The sequence below is a fragment of the Notolepis coatsorum genome (assembly GCF_963971535.1).
Source record: "Notolepis coatsorum genome assembly, chromosome: 1".
Taxonomy (NCBI): domain Eukaryota; kingdom Metazoa; phylum Chordata; class Actinopteri; order Aulopiformes; family Paralepididae; genus Notolepis; species Notolepis coatsorum.
The window spans coordinates 221809698-221828333 of NC_140165.1; the positions used below are offsets into that span (position 1 = coordinate 221809698).

General features: G+C 42.6%; 1 protein-coding gene across 1 annotated transcript in view; it reads right to left on the bottom strand.

Annotated features, from left to right (window-relative positions):
- Positions 1–394: 394 nt before the first annotated feature.
- Positions 395–18636, bottom strand: part of serpini1 (serpin peptidase inhibitor, clade I (neuroserpin), member 1) — a gene marked incomplete at both ends in the record, with an annotated part of 38584 nt that continues 20342 nt past the window's right edge. The window contains 5 exons of the mRNA XM_084308971.1: positions 395–512; positions 1431–1628; positions 4264–4406; positions 7373–7512; positions 8432–8515. Coding sequence (XP_084165097.1) covers positions 395–512; positions 1431–1628; positions 4264–4406; positions 7373–7512; positions 8432–8515 — 683 coding nt within the window. The remainder of the gene's footprint in view (positions 513–1430; positions 1629–4263; positions 4407–7372; positions 7513–8431; positions 8516–18636) is intronic.

Here is an 18636-nt window from a genome sequence, read left to right on the forward strand (position 1 = left end):
AGCTCACCCTGAGCTAACACAACACAGACAGTTCACCCTGAGCTAACACAACACAGACCACAGCTCACCCTGAGCTAACACAACACAGACAGCTCACCCTGAGCTAACACAACACAGACAGTTCACCCTGAGCTAAGACAACACAGACCAGACCACAGCTCTCCCCATAAAGCCTGCAATACTTCAATCTATGTTCGTGTTGATGACATTGACTCATCCTTGTTTTTTATTCACAAAGCGTGAATACTGATCTAGAGTCAGCTTCAGTCTGTTAGTTTTGAATGCGGTATTGTAGACAGGTCTTCCTGGTTCCTGAACCCAGATCAGTAATGCTACTCTGAAGCTTTGTGAGTATGAGCCCTGGTCGTAATCACTCCACATCCATGAGGAAACTTCACAGGATGTTGCACATCCTGGTGCTCTCTGGGAACTGTAGTCTGGGAGGCAGAGAGTCTTCTGGCAGCTTGGGGATTCCATCCAAGACCTCTAGCTTTGGCAAACAGGAGAAAACCCTGGAGAGAGAGAGAGAGAGAGAGAGAGAGAGAAAAGAACGGATAGATATTTTTAGAGAGAAGGACAGGAGGAGGAAGAGGAGAAGAAGGCAGATGTTATGAGTTTCAGCTCATTTGACTTGTTTCTCCCTGAGCATGACATGAGAGCAAAATAGCTGCCGTGTGAATATGACGCCTTTCTACCAGTCCTCCTCGCCTCCATCTGTCTGTTTTCTCTCCTCCATCTCCCAGCTACTTCCCTCCTTCTTCCTTCACTATTTTCCCCCTCAATCATCTCTTCCATCTGCTTTTCTCTCTGGTACAAGTAAACATAATTGAGTACACACTGCAGTGAGAGGAGAGGAGGAGAGGAGTGGAGAGAGGAGGAGGGGAGAGAGGAGAGAGGAGTGGAGAGGAGGAGAGGAGAGAGGAGTGGAGAGGATGAGAGGAGAGGAGTGGAGAGGAGAGAGGAGTGGAGGGGGGGAGGAGGAGAGGAGCAGAGAGGAGTGTGTGTGTGTGTGTGTGTGTGTGTGTGTGTGTGTGTGTGTGTGTGTGTGTGTGTGTGTGTGTGTGTGTGTGTGTGTGTGTGTGTGCGTGCGTGCGCACGCATGTGCTTGTGCATGTGTGCGTACTGCGTAGTGGATGTATGTGCTTGTATGTGCATGTATGTGTGTGTGTGTGTGCTTGTGCATGTGGGCTGAGTGGATGTATGTGTGCTTGTATGTGCTTGTATGTGTGTGTGTGTGTGTGTGTGTGTGTGTGTGTGTGTGCTTGTGCATGTGGGCTGAGTGGATGTATGTGTGCGCGTGTGCTTGTATGTGTGTGTATGTGTGCTTGTGCATGTGGGCTGAGTGGATGTGCATGTGTGCTTGCTTTCCTGTATGTGAGTGTCCACTCTGAAACCGTGTCCTCTCTCTCTGTCCTCCTGTCCCTCCTCACCGTGCTCGGTAGTCCTGAGTGAAGGTGACGGGGTTGTGTGACAGGTTGAGGGAGCGTAGCGGCGTGTTCCCCAGAGCCCCCAGCCCCCCCAGGGAGCCGATGGCGTTCTCTGACAGACACAGGTGCTCCGCGGCAGGGAGCTTTGGCAGCTGGCGCAGACACACCAGGTGGTTACGATGCAGGTTCAGGATTCTGCACCTGTCGAGTGAATCACAGAGCAGGGTTAGCGTTCCCTGTACCAAGGTTGTTTACTGACGTAGCATTACAGCAAAGTGAGGCCAATTGCCGGTATAGTCATTGGAAGCTGTAAATACTACCAATAAAGTTTGTTATTATCCATTTGTACACACTGTTCTTATCCATATCGACTATGAATGTGTTCCGTTTGAGATCGCCCCTTGTGGCAGAATGAAATGCTGGCAGATGAAGAATGTTTTGCTAGTATGAAAGTGTTTGTTCTGGTTGGTGCATTAAGAATGGTACTTAGGCGTCATGTTTAGAACTTAGGGCTGTCCCCGACTAAGGATTTGGATGGTCAACTAGGATTGGCCAACATTTGCCGTTAGTCGACTATTGGTCGACAAAAGAAAATATATAATATTTTATGTTTATTTTATTTTTATTTTTTATCATTCCATTTGGGCTGTGGGGGGTGCTTAATGTCTGAAGGAGTCGACTGAAGGCTTCTTGTCCTCTGCAAAAGCATGCAATTGGTCCACTGATGGATACATCTTGATATTTGTCTAGTCTAGTGTGTTCATTAGATGGGTGAAATCCTCTTTCAGTGCCTCTGTGCCTGTTTTCGTAGGCAGTTAGCCTCTGGTATGCGTGCCATTAGCACGCTTCTAGGCTTCTTTTCTTTTGGAAGTTCAAGTTTCTTTATTAGTTGTCATACAGAAATACAGAATACTTTTGCATGAAATCCTTCTTTCTGTTTTGCTCCTGAGAGTGTGCTAGATAATTAAGTATAATATAAGTATAAAATAGAAAGTCAAGTACGTAAACAAGTGTAAACAAACAAAAAATGTCAATATACATATATACAGTATATGTACAGTATATACAATGCAGAGTAGAGAAGGTAACTGAGTTACAGCAATATACAGTACAGTGTAGAAATGGTGAGGTATAGCTTAGCTTGTGGTGCCACCTTGTGGTGGTGAGGTGCAATGAGGTATGAGATTGATGTGCAAATCTCCTTACCAATAAATATAAAGTGTGTTAGTGTCTAAAGTGGGTAAAGTGGGTGCTACAGTGTGTTGTTTATTTAAAGTGAGTGTGTGCGTGTGGATGTGTGTGCTGTGGGTGTATTTGATGGTTTGTTATTGTTCATTGAGCATCCTGATGGCCTGGGGATAGAAGCTCCTTCTGAGTCTCTCTGTGCTTGCCACGAGACTCCGGTATCGCTTGCCTGACCGCAGCAGTTCAAAGATGCAGTTGTTTGGGTGGCTGGGGTCTTTGATTATTCTCTTAGCCTTACCCATGCAGCGCTTGTTGTAAATGTCTTGGAGAGTGGGAAGCCCCCCTCCAATTGTGCATTCGGCTGAACGGGCCACTCTCTGTAGTCTGCTACGGTCTTGTGCAGTGCTATTCCCAAACCAGGAGGTGATATTGCCAGTCAGGAGGCTCTCTATTGTGCATGAGTAGAAGTTCTTGAGGATCTTCTGACTCACTTGGAACTTCCTTAGGCGCCTAAGGAAGTAGAGGCGTTGTCGTGCCTTCTTGATAACACTGTCAATGTGTGTGGTCCATGTCAAGTCCTCAGATATGTGGACTCTGAGGTGCTTAAAACTGTTCACTCTCTCAACCGGTGCCCCGTCGATGCTGAGGGGGCTGTAGTCCCTGACCCCCGACCTCCTAAAGTCCACAATCGTCTCTTTTGTTTTGCTGACATTCAGGGAGAGGCTGATCTCTTGACACCATCCCGTTAGAACCTTTACCTCTTCCAGGTAGGCCCTCTTGCCGTTTGCAGAGATCATGCCCACCACTACTGTGTCGTCAGCAATTTGATGATTGTGTTGTTGGTCCTCTGTGCCACACAGTCATGTGTGTACAGGGAGTAGAGGAGGGGACTCAGAACACAGCCCTGGGGGGCCCCTATGTTGAGAGTGATGGATGAGGAGGTGCAGTTGCCTGCTCTCACCACCTGGGGTCTGCCCATCAGGAAGTCCAAGACCCACTGGCAGAGGTCATAGTTCAAGCCCAGGTCCCTGAGCTTGGCTATGAGTTTGGAGGGGACTATGGTATTGAATTCTGAGCTGTAGTCGATGAATAGCATTCTCACATAGTTTCCCTGCCTCTTGTCCAGGTGTGATGCTGCTGTGTGCAGCACATGGGCGATGGCGTCCTCCTCAATTGTGTTTTGTGTTCACAACTCAAGTTGATGAGATAAACCTGTGGTGCTTTATGGGTAACATAGTTCCTTGGCTTATAGAACTGAGGTTGTTGATAGTTATAGTATGTGTACATAGTATAGGACGTCGTGATGCATTTGGTTAGTATTGTACCTACCTTTGTAGGTGTGTAGAACCTGGCTGTTGGTGAGGGAGTTGTGGTGTATTATGGGTAGTGTAGTACCTTGGCAGCCGTACAGAAGTCAGGTTGGTGAGGGAGTTGTGGTGTATTATGGGTAGTGTAGTACCTTGGCAGCCGTACAGAACTCAGGTTGGTGAGGGAGTTGTGGTGTATTCTGGGTAGTGTAGTACCTTGGCAGGCGTACAGAACTCAGGTTGGTGAGGGAGTTGTGGTGTATTATGGGTAGTGTAGTACCTTGGCAGGTGTACATAACTCAGGTTTGTGAGGGAGTTGTGGTGTGTTCTGGGTAGTGTAGTACCTTGGCAGGCGTACAGAACTCAGGTCTGTGAGGGAGTTGTCCACCAGTTGTAGTTTCTCCACACGGATCAGCCGTCGCAGGATCCTGAGGAAGTTCTCCTGCTGGAAGGGATCCCCCAGCTCCTGGTAGGAGAGATTCAACTCCTGGCAAGAGAGAGGAAGGATGAGACTACTGGGTGATCTCCCTCCTTTTCTCTCTCTCTCTCTCTCTCTCTCTCTCTCTCTCTCTCTCTCTCTCTCTCTCTCTCTCTCTCTCTCTCTCTCTCTCTCTCTCTCTCTCTCTCTCTCTCTCTCTCTCTCTCTCTCTCTCTCTCTCTTATCCAGACCCTTGGTGAGTGAGTGCTATTTCTCTTTTTCATTGTATTTTTATCATGTCTGTAGCAGCAGATGCAGTTTTCTCACAGTGTGTGCTGCTGAATTAATTAGTTACACAGAACTCACACTAACAAAATATGAATGTTAAAGAAACTATTCTCTCTCTATCCTTCATTTCTCTCTCTCTCCTTTATGTCTCATTTACATTTAATCATTTAGCTGACACTTTTATCCAAAGCGACTTATAAGTTCTGAACAACAAGTCAGCAGGAAGGGTACAACTTTGGCAGCTAAGGGTAAGTAAGATTGTTTGTCAAACAGTGTCGAACTTGAGTGCTACAGTCTTGAGTGCATACTGTAATAGTAAAAGACAGTCTTTCTCTTCTTCATGTCTCTTTCCTTCACATCACTCTCTCTCCTTCACGTCTCTCTCTCTCCTTCATGTCTCTCTCTCTCTGCTTCACGTCTCTCTCCTTCACATCTCTCTCTTCTTCACATCTCTCTCTCCTTCACATCTCTCTCTCCTTCACGTCACTCTCTCTCTGCTTCACGTCTCTCTCCTTCACATCTCTCTCTCTTCTTCACATCTCTCTCTCCTTCATGTCTCTCTCTCTTCTTCACATCTCTCTCTCTCCTTCACGTCTCTCTCCTTCACGTCTCTCTCTCTCTTCTTCACATCTCTCTCTCTCCTTCATGTCTCTCTCCTTCATGTCACTCTTTCTCTCCTTCACGTCTCTCTCCTTCATGTCACTCTTTCTCTCCTTCATGTCTCTCTCTCTCCTTCATGTCTCTCTCCTTCATGTCACTCTTTCTCTCCTTCACGTCTCTCTCCTTCATGTCACTCTTTCTCTCCTTCACATCTCTCTCTCTCCTTCATGTCTCTCTCCTTCATGTCACTCTTTCTCTCCTTCATGTCTCTCTCCTTCATGTCACTCTCTCTCCTTCACGTCTCTCTCCTTCATGTCACTCTTTCTCTCCTTCACGTCTCTCTCTCTCTTCTTCACATCTCTCTCTCTCCTTCATGTCTCTCTCCTTCATGTCACTCTTTCTCTCCTTCACGTCTCTCTCCTTCATGTCACTCTTTCTCTCCTTCATGTCTCTCTCTCTCCTTCATGTCTCTCTCTCTCCTTCATGTCTCTCTCTCTCTCCTTCACATCTCTTTCCTTCACATATCTCTTCTTCACGTCTCTCTCTCTCAATCCTTCACTTCTCTCTCTCTCTCCTGCACATCTCTCTCTATCCTTCACTTCTCTCTCTCTCCTTCACTTCTCTCTCTCTCCTTCACATCTCTCTCTCCTTCATCTCTCTCTCCTTCACATCTCTCTGTCCTTCATGTCTCTCTCTCCTTCACATCTCTCTCTCCTTCACATCTCTCTCTCCTCCATCTCTCTCATTCACGTCTCTCTCTCTCCTTCACGTCTCTCTCTCCTTCACGTCTCTCTCTCTCTCCTTCACGTCTCTCTCTCTCTCCTTCATGTCTCTCTCTCCTTCACGTCTCTCTCTCTCTCCTTCATGTCTCTCTCTCCTTCATGTCTCTCTCTCTATCTCCCTCTAACACAAACATGTGGGCATGCATGCACAAACTTGCACACACACACACACACACACACACACACAAACACACACACACACACACACACACACACACACACACACACAGGGACCGAAACTAAAGCCCGCCGCCCGCCGCATGACACTTAGAGGGCTGCCCGCCGTGTGGCGTGTAGACGTGTAGTTCATAACTTCATAACGATACTCTTGTGCGAGTACAGATTATAGCCGCTCGTCTTTTTTTTCTCCGCCGCGAGATCGTTAAAAAACTACAAGTCCCACATCGCACTAGGTCCAATCACAGTAGAGTGACGTGACTGGTTTCATGAGAAAAAAAGCAAATGACCAATCGGAAGCTATCATTTGGCTTGTTTACTTCCATCTGCTCTAGTCAATATGGGACCTCCAAGAGCTAACGTTACTGTTTAAACAATGACCCAGTCAACTATTCACTTTTAGTTTAATACATGACGAGGCATTGTCTAACGGTATCTAGCTGGCTAGCTACTGATAGCTGCTGATATCAACAAATGCTCCAGCAATAGTCTACTCGAGTGCATAATACCTCCGGTCCCTCGTTAGCTAGCTTAGCTAGCTCACGTTGATCCATCTGTCCCAGTAAACTAAATTGTCTTAACGTTATCTACCGGGCTAGCAGTAGCTACAGATAGCTCCTGATATCAATGTCTTATAACATTGATTGAATGCGTATTCTAGCTGAGGGCATGTTGAATGTGATTTGACAAAAGAACGGTAACGTTATAAATAGGTCCAGCTGCATCGCCGGAGAATCCTTGCATGCTGAATGTAGGGTCTAGCTGAATATAGGGTCTAGCTGCAGGGCCGGAGAATCCTTGCTGGAGCTGGAGGCTACTCAAGTATACACACAGACAGTGGAGCTGTTTGCAGATAGCAAGCATTTTGACTTATTGCGTGGTGGCGATGTCTCGCAGATAATACAACTACAAGTATGATTATATAATATATATTTTATTTAAAAATTTTTTTTTTATATAAAATATATATATATATTTTTTTAATCAAAAAAAATTTGGCAGGTAAGAAATATGCTTGGCGGGTAGACTCTTCCCATCTACCCGCCACTGGCCGGTGAGTCAAAAAGTTAATTTCGCTCCCTGCACACACACACACACACACACACACACACACACACACACACACACACACACACACACACACACACACACACACACACACACACACACACACACTCACTGACTCACCAAGCAGTTCTCCCAGTTTTCCTGCAGCCTCTCCTCCCAGCTCTGCCCTTCTTCCTCTCTCCTCCTCCCTCTCCTCCTCCTCTCTCTCTCCAAGTGAAGGTCATCCTCCTCTCTCAGGAACTGCCCCTCTTCGGATGGCCCTGTTTAATGACACCATCAAAGAAGATCAGTGTACAGCAACTCCCCTCTGTAAACACTGATGTTGTACAGTAAAAACAATATCCTCACAGTAAGGGCCCAGCTACATTGATCCATTATGTCTGTCCGTCTGCTTTCAATCATTTTTCATTGAGGAGTATCCATTTGTCAGACAGGGCTGAGGATGTGTCCATCACCTCAGATCTATTACGTTGTAATGCGCAGTTCAGAGAGGATGAACCTTTGGAAGTGACGGATATGTCGCCATCTGTTAGCAAAGCCGCCGTTTCTGCAAAATGTATGCGAATGGGTTCTAATTTAAAAACAAAGCAACTCACTGCAATAACTTCCATCTGTTTTATCGCCGTGTTGTGATAGATCAGTGTAGCTAGGTCCCTGGCACAAAACGTGCTAGAGTGCAAAAACAAGGTGAAGCGGCTATTTGCAGCTATCGTTATTAGATTGCAATGCATTCAAGCTGGTTTCTGCACAAAGATAAGTGCTGTGTCCTGTGTGGCCAAAGCACTGTACGTAGAAAAGCAAGACAGCATGTTGGCATGTTTAGAGAGAAGCTGGCGTGTGGACGTAACCTGTGTTCACTGAGATACAACGTGTGCTGAGGTTACAGATGGATGAATGTACAGATTATTTTCAGCCTGTTCTTTTGATGCTGTAGAAGAGATTAATAAGCATATTGCATGTCTTTCAAACAGCCTTGTGCCTTCTGGTGCCCCAAAAATATATATTTAATTGGACATTTCTAAAACTAATTACCCTCCAAAAAAGATGCTGCACTGCAGCAAATACTGGTTGTGGCTCGGCAGATGTGCGGCACAAATAAATACTTTTATTACGGCTGGTTTTATTGTTCATTGTCAAAAGTGCAAATGTCACAGCGACCTCTCCCTGACCTTCTCTGACCCTGGGACAGGTGAGCTGGTCTCCGGTGACATCGCTCTGCTCCAGGTGGCGCCACGATGTGAACCGGAACCGACTGGATGGCAGCTGATGGGGGTGGGGGGCGGAGAGTGGGGAGGAGGGGGAAGAGGGGAAGAGGAGAGGATACGTCAGGAGGGACATACGTGAAGAATGTAGGGTGTCAACAAAAACAAACCTATTAAAATAATGTCATCTACAGTAGCTCCTCCTTGGTAACAGACACTGTGTTAACCAGACATGGTTTAGCTGACATCAGATGGCAATTTGTTCAAATTCAGCGAATGAGTGGGCAATTCAATTATACCTGTAGATGTGAAGCAGCATCTCTATGACCATGTCACTAAGTCATTTAGTAACTCACTCACTCACTCACTCACTCACTCACTCACTCACTCACTCACTCACTCACTCACTCACTCACTCACTCACTCACTCACTCACTCACTCACTCACTCACTCACTCACTCACTCACTCAGGGTTAGCTGCTCTGCCCCTAGTGGAGACACACAGGAAAGGCACTTTTCATCTATGATGCTGTCTATCCTTGCACCATCACATTAATCTAAAACCTTTAGTTTGTACCGGGGATGGATTTAATCATCCCTCCACCATCTCCCTTCACTCCCACTCAAATGACTCCTGACATCTATACCAGCTATAGGAGTCCCCTTTGTTTCACAATCAGCCGGATTAAGGTTACAGTACCTATAGTGTATCTCTGGTCACTGAATATAGCTGCACTACTCTGCCCGAGAGACCCTCTCTACCATCACCCTCTCTACCATCAGAAATACGAGTGGCAAGAAAGGACAATTTTAAGATTATCACAGAGAATGCTCTTATTCTCAGCCATCGACCAGCTATTCAACACTGCCCCCACCCCTCCACAGTCATCTGCATCAAAATGTGAAGAACTAGCATTATTCTTTAATAACAAAATTACTTCAATTAGAGCCAACATTATTCCCGATACAAACATGGACACCATCAGCAAACCCTGCGAAAAAGTAACCATAGGAACATTTGCTTGCATTACATCAACTGAGCTTTACAAAACTGTCATGGAATGTAACTCCTCCACTTCCTGTATTGACCCTATACCCACAGCATTCTTTAAGCAAGTATTGCAAGTCATGTCCTAAATATTATAAATACATCGCTTCTGACAGGCATTTTCCCAGACGCATTAAAAACAGCCGTCGTAAGACCCTTACTAAAGAAACCCAAACTAGACAGTAATGTACTGACCGACTATAGGCCGATATCCAACCTCCCATTCATCAGCAAGATACTTGAAAAACATTTGTCAATACAAATAAACTCCTTTCTCAAAGAAAACAACATCATGGAGGAATTTCAATCAGGCTTCAGAACACACCATAGCACTGAAACTGCTTTTACTAAAATAATTAGAGATGTTCCGATACCATTTTTTCCTTCCCGATCCGATTCCGATACCTAAGCTTTCTGATACCGATACTGATCCGATACCAGTGCATACATTAAAAAATATATATATAATTTATTATAAATTATAAAACTTAAATGTTTACAGTTTTATATATACAGTTTTTTTTGTGATAACTATAAAGTAATGGTATTTATTTAACAACAGGTGATTGTATAGATTCGTATTAGTATCATTAATTGACAACTATGCTCAATGAGTTCACCCACGGTTGTTCGGACATTGATTCCGCACGGACGTTATACGTTGTTGCACTTGCTACCAGAAGGCTCCGGTTCAGTTCAGCTAGTAGGAGAGGCTCTGTTGTGATTTTTGCACAATAAATATTCAACATTCTCTTTTGAGACTCCGCTCAGACTCTTATCATTTGGCACTAAAAGCTAAACATTGTCACCGGTATGGCTGTCCGCATTATGTCATTAATTGCGTGCATGTGTGGGAGAGGTCGAGAGCTAGGTTAGCCAGTTAATAACCTCGTTCCCAGTTTTATCTCCTCCGTGAGATAAAGACTGGTGAAGCACTACGGCCAAAAGTGTGAATCGGGTAGAATTTCTGGTGTATGTACTTCCCATGGAAGCTGCCTCCGAACGGACCAAACTTTTCCCAAATCCTGTCGGCAAACAAGCTAGAACGTCCCGGTCATGTAGTAAATTCTTCAGGCAAAGCCGTTGCAGTGGCTTAAACGAGGAGGAAATATTGTGCACTTCACACATTTCTATAATTGTTTTGTCGAAACCGGAAAGCCTGTAGCCGGTACTTCCTGTACTTCTGTTTTCACACTTTAGGAGGCATAGCTTTACCAGCCTAGCCAGTTAACGTGAGCTAACGTTAGATGGAAACAAGACAATGTAATGTTACTGGTGAAAAAGTGATTTACCTTGGAATACTCCTTTGCCAACTTGCTGTACTTTGCTTGCAGGTCTGCAGCCATTATTGCTGGATTATGAATAGTCCCAACTTTAGGCAAGGTAACGTTAAGCTAAAACTAGCTTTTTAGATAGCTCTTCAGCTAATGCTAATAACACCAGCAAGCATCAGACATAAGAGCTCCCCGTCACACTGCTCTGTCGGGACGATGGCATTTAAGAAAGTATCTGTGTTATGGTGGGTGGCGGGGGAAGGTGTGTAGAACCCAAATGCTGAACAGTTATGAACCAGAGAGAGGAGGCAGAGTCGACGACGAAAAGTATAATCGAAGGCTTTACTTGAGCAGAAGTAAACAAAGGAACACATTACATGGTACAACAAAAGCTAACTGTAAAACATGGAAACAAAACCTCAGCTGTGCTGGAAAACGGCGCTAGGAAGCAGGAACGGACTGGAAGGGAAACAAGAGATAAAAGGACTAACGCCAGGAATAGCAGGGATACGACAGGATACAGGGAAAACAGATCAATGGCAGACAAGGAAGTCAGTAACAGGCAGGTATAAGTATTTTGTATTTGTATTTATTGGTTTAAAATACAGAGACAGTGCATATTAAGGAACATTTGACTGTAAATATGCCAGTTTAGCCAAGTTGGCTAATTTTCAACTGTAGTCTCTGGGGCAGGTGACATGAGCACAACAATAATTAAAACATAGTACAATAATTAAAACACAGTAGGAATCAATATAGGTTACAATACACTAAAATACATACAAATAAATACATTAAAATACAACCCCTCAGTTAAAAAACATAGTACAATAATTAAAACACAGTAGGAATCAGTATAGGTTACAATACACTAAAATACATACATTAAAATACAACCCCTCAGTTAAAATGGTCGCACACTTGACCATCTCTCAACCATGATTTTAAGTTAGTTTTAAATGAGATGTAACTTTGATACTCCCTGAGCCGTGTTGGCAGACTGTTCCAGGTGTGGGCTGCTCTCACGGAAAAGGCTGTCTGACTAAAAGCAGACCTCCTGTTTGGGACTACACAGTCCCCTCTGACTACAGACCTGGTATATCTATCAGCAGATGCGTTCTGTTTTATGAAAGTACAGAGGGGGGGAGGAGCCAAGCCATGTAGGATTTTATAGGTAAGGCAGGCATCTTTGAATTTGACAAGATTGTCCCAGCTCAGTAGGTTCTGGTTTGCTATGCTATAACAATGGTGGTGGCTGTTTGTTTTCCTGTCCAGAACTTTCACAGCCTGATGGTAAACTACCTGTACAGATCGTAATGTTGTACAGGAGGCTTGTGTCCAGCTAGTCAGACAGTATGTTAAGTGTGACATAATAATGGCATTAAAATACAGTGCTGCTGCTTTTGTTGACAGAGAGTTTCTGATGTGACGGAAGTTTGATAAGTGAAACTTTGCATTGTTTACTACCGATTTGATTTGTTTTTTAAATGTAAGATTGGAGTCCATTTTTATCCCAAGGTATCTATATTCGGATACAACTGTCAACCTTTCTCCTCTGACATAGACATCAGGTGAGACAGTATTCATCAGCCTCTTTGTAAAAAACATGCAAACAGTCTTTTTGGTGTTTAAATGCAGACATGAGTTAGTCAACCATTCAGTGACCGATGTCAACACCGCTGTTAACTTGTTTGCAGCTTGCTGCTTGGTTTCTGCATGGACATAAATGACCGTATCATCTGCATACATCTGGATGTCAGACTTATTGCATACAGCTGGAAGATCATTAATATATAAACTAAACAACAGCGGTCCCAATATAGATCCTTGGGGGACACCAAAACCACAGCTAAGGGCAGAGGATAGCTCACCATTTGCCCTTACTCTCTGAGTTCTACCTTCAAGATAAGACTTCATGTATGTGATGGTATTAGGGGAGAAGTTGTACCGAGAAAGCTTGGTGAGCAGGACACCATGATCCACAGTGTCGAAGGCTTTCTTTAGATCTAAAAATGCGGCTGCAACAACTCCCCCCTTATCAAGCTTAGATTTAATACTCTCCAGGAGGAAGCAGATTGCAGTCTCTGTTGAGTGTTTTGCCCTAAAACCAAACTGCATGGGGTGCAGTCCAACATAGCTGGTGCTAAGGTGACTTGTTAGTTGTTCTGCTATGTGTTTCTCTGCTATTTTGGAAATAACAGGTAAAATGCTAATTGGCCTATAGTTAGCTACCTCAGAGGATTGACCTGCTTTGTAGATGGGGGTTATTATAGCTTCCTTCCATGCTCCTGGGAAAACGCCTTCACTATAGGATCTATTTATGATTGTTGATATTGGTCCAGATAAGCATTCATTAAACGTTTTTAGTAGCATAGTGTTTAGACCATACACATCCTTGGCTTTAGAGTTCTTCAAGGAATTTATAATTGTTGTCACTTTTGTTACAGTGATTTCACACAGCTCAAAGACAGGCTGATTTTGATCCACTGGAGACATAGTCAGATTAGTAGGGGAGCTCTGTTGCAGAGTCTGCACCGACTCTACAAAATAGGAATTAAAACGTGTTGCAATTTGAGGTCCATCCTGTGTAATATTGCCATTCACACAGATTTCTAGGCACTTTTTTTCCCCAGTGTGTTTCCCTGTCAGTTTATTCAAGTTCTCCCAGATCAATTTGGAGTTTCCCTTTGCTTGGTCAATGATATTAATAAAGAAATTGGCCTTTGCTTTCCTTATTTCTCTTGCCACCTTATTTCGCAGTCCTATAAACTTAAGTTTATTAGTGGTCAGTTTTGATTTTATGGCTACTTTCAGTGTCGCATCACGCTCCCTCATCATTTGAAGTAAATCACCTCCTATCCATGGAAGAGTGTTTTTCTGTCCACATCTAGGTTTTGTTTTCCTCATAAAAGTATTCATTACATGTTGGACGGTAGATAAAAGGGCATGACAGTCAGAGTTAGCATCAGAGTAGGACAGTACCTCATTCCATTTGATCCCTTTAATTGCATTTTCAAAATTAGTTTGTTCCCCTTTAGGTATTCTAAGGTGGCTAGGCTTTCTTTCCCCAGGGCTAAAACGCTTTTTGGACAGTTTCCTAACAATAAGGGTTAAATTATGGTCAGATAACCCTGTGATCATATTGAGAGTCTTAACAATTCTCTCTGGCTTATTTGTGAATATTAGGTCGATCAGTGTGCTGGAGGACTGGGTTATTCTCGTCGGTCCCTTAACTAACTGTGTCATGTCAAAGGTCTTTGTGATTCGTTTAAGAGCACTTCTGCTGTTTTTGTCTTCCCAATTGCAGTTTAAAAGTACTGCCACTGATTGTAAGGAGCACCAGCTGGTTAAGGCCAGGCATGTACAAACTGGCTGAAATCATAAACACACTGAGACAACACCAGACTAGATTAAACAGACTAGTACCAGAGACAATATGAACAGAGGCAGAACATTAATCATAGCTAGCCCTCCTAGGCATATATGAGAGAGTTCAGGAGTTGCCCGTTGGGTGGCAGCAGAAGGCCACTGTTCACATTGTTCAGGAAGGGACTCCGGCTGGGATTGTGACAATCTGCTGTTAAAATGACAAACAGCATTGACACTTTAATTCACGGTTGATTAAAAACACGTTTGTTTTATAATGCTCACTCTCAGCAGGAGGATACCGCACGTGTTGTTGATAAATTACGTCATATGGTATCGGAGGCTAGACTTTCGGCGTACTCGCCGATACCGATACCAGCATTTTAGGCTGTATCGGAGGCATTTCCGATACTGGTATCGGTATCGGAACAACTCTAAAAATAATTAGTGACCTCAGAATAAACTCTGATGCAAACAAAGTCTCAATTCTCGTCCTATTAGATCTAAGCACAGCGTTTGACACGATCGACCATGATATCCTAATAAATCGTCTAGAAAAGTTAATTGGTTAATTGGTATTTTTTTTAACAACGTTTTTTTATTTGAAGATTCAGTTTTCACAGGCGGTCCCACATGGGCCAAAATAAAATAAAAATAAAATAAGGCCCTCCCTCCCTCCCTCCCTTCCCCCCATCCCTATACCAGACAGAATCATTCTAAGATAGTAAAGATACCTTAAAGCATTTATTAATCATTGTTTTTCCTTTTAGCTTTTAAATCACCAGACAGCAGTGACATATGCATCTCTTGTATTCTGTAGATAGAGAAAAAGAAAAGTAAGAACATAAAAGAATAGAATAATAAACTGAGAGACTAGGAAGGCCAGTCAGATCGCCTCTGTCACATTATCCGCTTCCATACCCTCAAAGAAAGTTAGGAAAGGATCCCAAATATTGTGGAATTTTTCGGTACAACCTCTGACAGTATACCTGATCTTCTCCAGTTAATATGATGCATGACCTCTCTCATCCAGTGGCCGTACACCGGTGGACCTGGGTCTTTCCATTTGAACAGTATTAGCCTTCTGGCCAATAGTGAACAGAAGGCCAGCATTCTAGATTCCCACCATCTAAAGTGGATGTCCGTTGGGGCCACTCCGAATATTGCAATATATGGAGATGGCTCTACTACCTTTCCAAATATCTTAGAGAAGGTGTCAAAGATGGCCTGCCAATAGGTGTGCAACTTTGGGCACGTCCAGAACATGTGGAGCAGAGTGGCTGGAGCCTGTCTGCAGTGGTCACATAGATATGTCGGGATATATTTTAGAGAGCCTGTCTTTAGACCAGGGGTCAGCAACTTTTTTGACATGGAGTGCCTGTTTGAAATATAGTTGTAACTAGTGTGCCTCAACAATATTCCATGCATCGTAAATAATTTTTCTCATAATCAGGTCTTTTTAATGATAATTTTTACATTATTACATTGTTATTGTTATTATTAACAATATTATTATGATGGTTGTATCAACCCTAAATCTGAGTTGGGGGGGGGGGGGAATGCAATGCAGACAAACAGCTGCATACAGTGCGACCATTTCACTCACATTTGCCCATTCATTTTTGGACACATCACACACCATCGGTGTGTGTACTGTACGTGTGCTGTCATAGCTCCACCTACAGGCCTAATGGAGAACACCAGGAGAACACCAGGATGTGAATGGAGGGTGAATGTGAGGTATATCGTGTAAATAAGTTTTGATTGATCGCAAGACTACACTGTAAAAAAATAAATAATAATAAGTTACCAGAACTTAAAAATATTGAGTTCAGTTACTGTGCATTAAGGTTTTCAGTTTTCAATCCATAATAAGTTAACAGAAAAATAAGTACACAACCACATTATTTCAACCTAATAAAACTATGTTTATTGTCATTGTTTTAAGAACACAAGTTGACTTGGTAATACTCACATTTTGAGTAAAAAAATGGCTTTTAACATGTGCAATGTTCAATGAAATAGAAAAATAAATAATACAATTTGTTGATTAATCCCACTGGTCACAATGGTGACCGTAATAATGTTTTTGTTATAAGGCTCTGCAAATGTTACTGAATGATGTAGCAATGTATTTCCAGCTAAATTGAAATAATAAACAAATAAAGGGTCTCAATTAAATATGTGGTAGTAAAAAGAACCTGTGGGAGGATTTCTACAAGATAAATGCGACAACAGTGCAAAATATTTCACTATAATATTTCAAAGCAAAAAAATAAAATAATTATAATATTTTTTATTCTTTTTTAATGCTGCCCCCTGTGCCTATGAAAATGCCCCCGCGTGCCTATGCAGGCACGCGTGCCTAGGGTTGCCTACCCCTGCTTTAGACCAATGCAGTCGGTGTACAATCTTTTATTGGATAACAGCATGTTTAAGGCAGATGGAGGAAGAGAAAATCCCCTGTATTATTTTGTCCCATGTGTCCTCTGTGATTGGCTCATCTAAGTCTGTCTCCCATCTGCCCCTAAGGAGATCCAGAATTAGTTGGTCTTTCTGACTATGTATTAAATATTACGTCAGGCTTGGAGATCATTGTTCTGAGAAACATGACACCTACTAAAGTGTCTGCACTTTATGTGCTCATTTTATGTCTATTCTATTCTACTATTGTATTGCACTGCACTATTGCACTATTTTACTCTGTCTATTTTATCTTACTCTTTTTATTATTTATTATTGTCTATTGACTGAATCAAACCATAAACAAGGTGGCCTGTTGGGATGTTAGATCATAATGTGAAAAACTGTGATTTTATATGTCTGCACAGTTGCACAAGGGTTTCGGACAGAGAAACTCAATGGTTTGAAAGCTCGACATTGCTAATAAACATTTGAAGGGTGCTCCAGTAGCACACCATGTACCGCAACGCGAAAGCGTCTGGGAATACCGTGCTGCGTCGCGTATCTGGTTGACTCCGAGTTCGATTCCCGGACCCGCCGTCATTTGCCGAATGTCTTCCCCTGTTCTCCCTCCCGTTTCACCCTGCATCTGTCGGTCATGCTTGACCAGAAAAGCGATAAACGCAAAAAAAAAAAAATGAAGTTAAAAAAAAAAAAAAACATTTGAAATAATGTTTATAAACTGGTCAACACTGCTCAAAATGGCTTTAGCTGCCTGATGTGCCTGCGCTGTGATCACAGCGCATGCGCATCAGGCACCCAATGCCGGAAATAAAGCTGTGTTGACCAGTGTTTACCAGTTTATACAAATTATTTTAAATGTTTATTAGCAACGCCGATCTTTCAAACCATTGCGTTTCTCTTTCCAAAACCCTTGTGCAACTGTGAGTACCTTTGAAATTTCTCTGCGATACTTGTACAGCGAGAGTTTCGCGGAGGACCAGTTCTTCAGAATTAATTGTGGGATTTTCCTATGGAGGAATAAGGGACTGTGTATTCACTCGGTGCATCACAGTCACGAAATGGAATACTCTACCATCATCCTCCTCTCTCTTACAATAGATTACATTTGTTTAAAGAGCCCATATTATGGCCATTTCAGAGTTTAATATGTTCATTTCCGTGGTCTATTTACAAACATGTGCATGTTTTTTATGGTCAAAAAGCACCTAGTTCCAGCTGTACAGGCAGTGTCACTCAGCAAGCAGTAAAGCTCAGTCAGCCTCAAACAGGCCGTTTTGGCTCCTGTCTCTTTAAATGAAAATGTGCTATTTCTTTCTGGTTCATGAAATTCAGACCAAATTGTAAAATCAGATTGGAGATCAGATCCAGCAATTGTATATCTTATTTCTAAGAAACATCATTTAGAAAACTGTTTAGGTGGAAAAAGAGAGTGAGCCACCATCTTGACAAGTGGAGATATTTAATTAAATTAAATTGATTATTATAAAAAATTTAAATTATTTTCTTTTTACAAATGGAGAAACTTAGTCAAGAGTCAGACCTAAAAAGCGTATCATTAAAAAAAAATTAAGTGAACAATAATAAACATCAATAGACATACAGTATATGCAAGAGTAACGTATTGTGTTACATAGTGATGTAGATATGTAATGGAAGTAAAGCCTGGACTAAAAACAAGTCATTCTAGCAAGAAAGGCTGGACTACAAACAAGGCATTTCAAGCCGTTCATGTAGATTACAGTATACAGAGAGGAATTTTATAGGGGGATAGTATCCTGGAACTGTCTTCCCAGCGATGTTCGGAACATCAAAGGAAAGGCTCGTTTTAAAAGAAATCTTAAACACTATTTACACTCACAATCAAATTTTAGTCTTCAGCACACCTTGAATACATGTACACCCTGATAAATTGTTTTATTTTGTTCTAACTGGATTGTATCTCTTGTTTTTTCATCTCATGTTTTATATTTCTTTTTATTCTATATACATGTTTTTTTCTCTATTCTATGATTGATTGTCTTTGTGATATTTGCTTTTCTTATGTTCTATCGGTGTATGTTATCTTG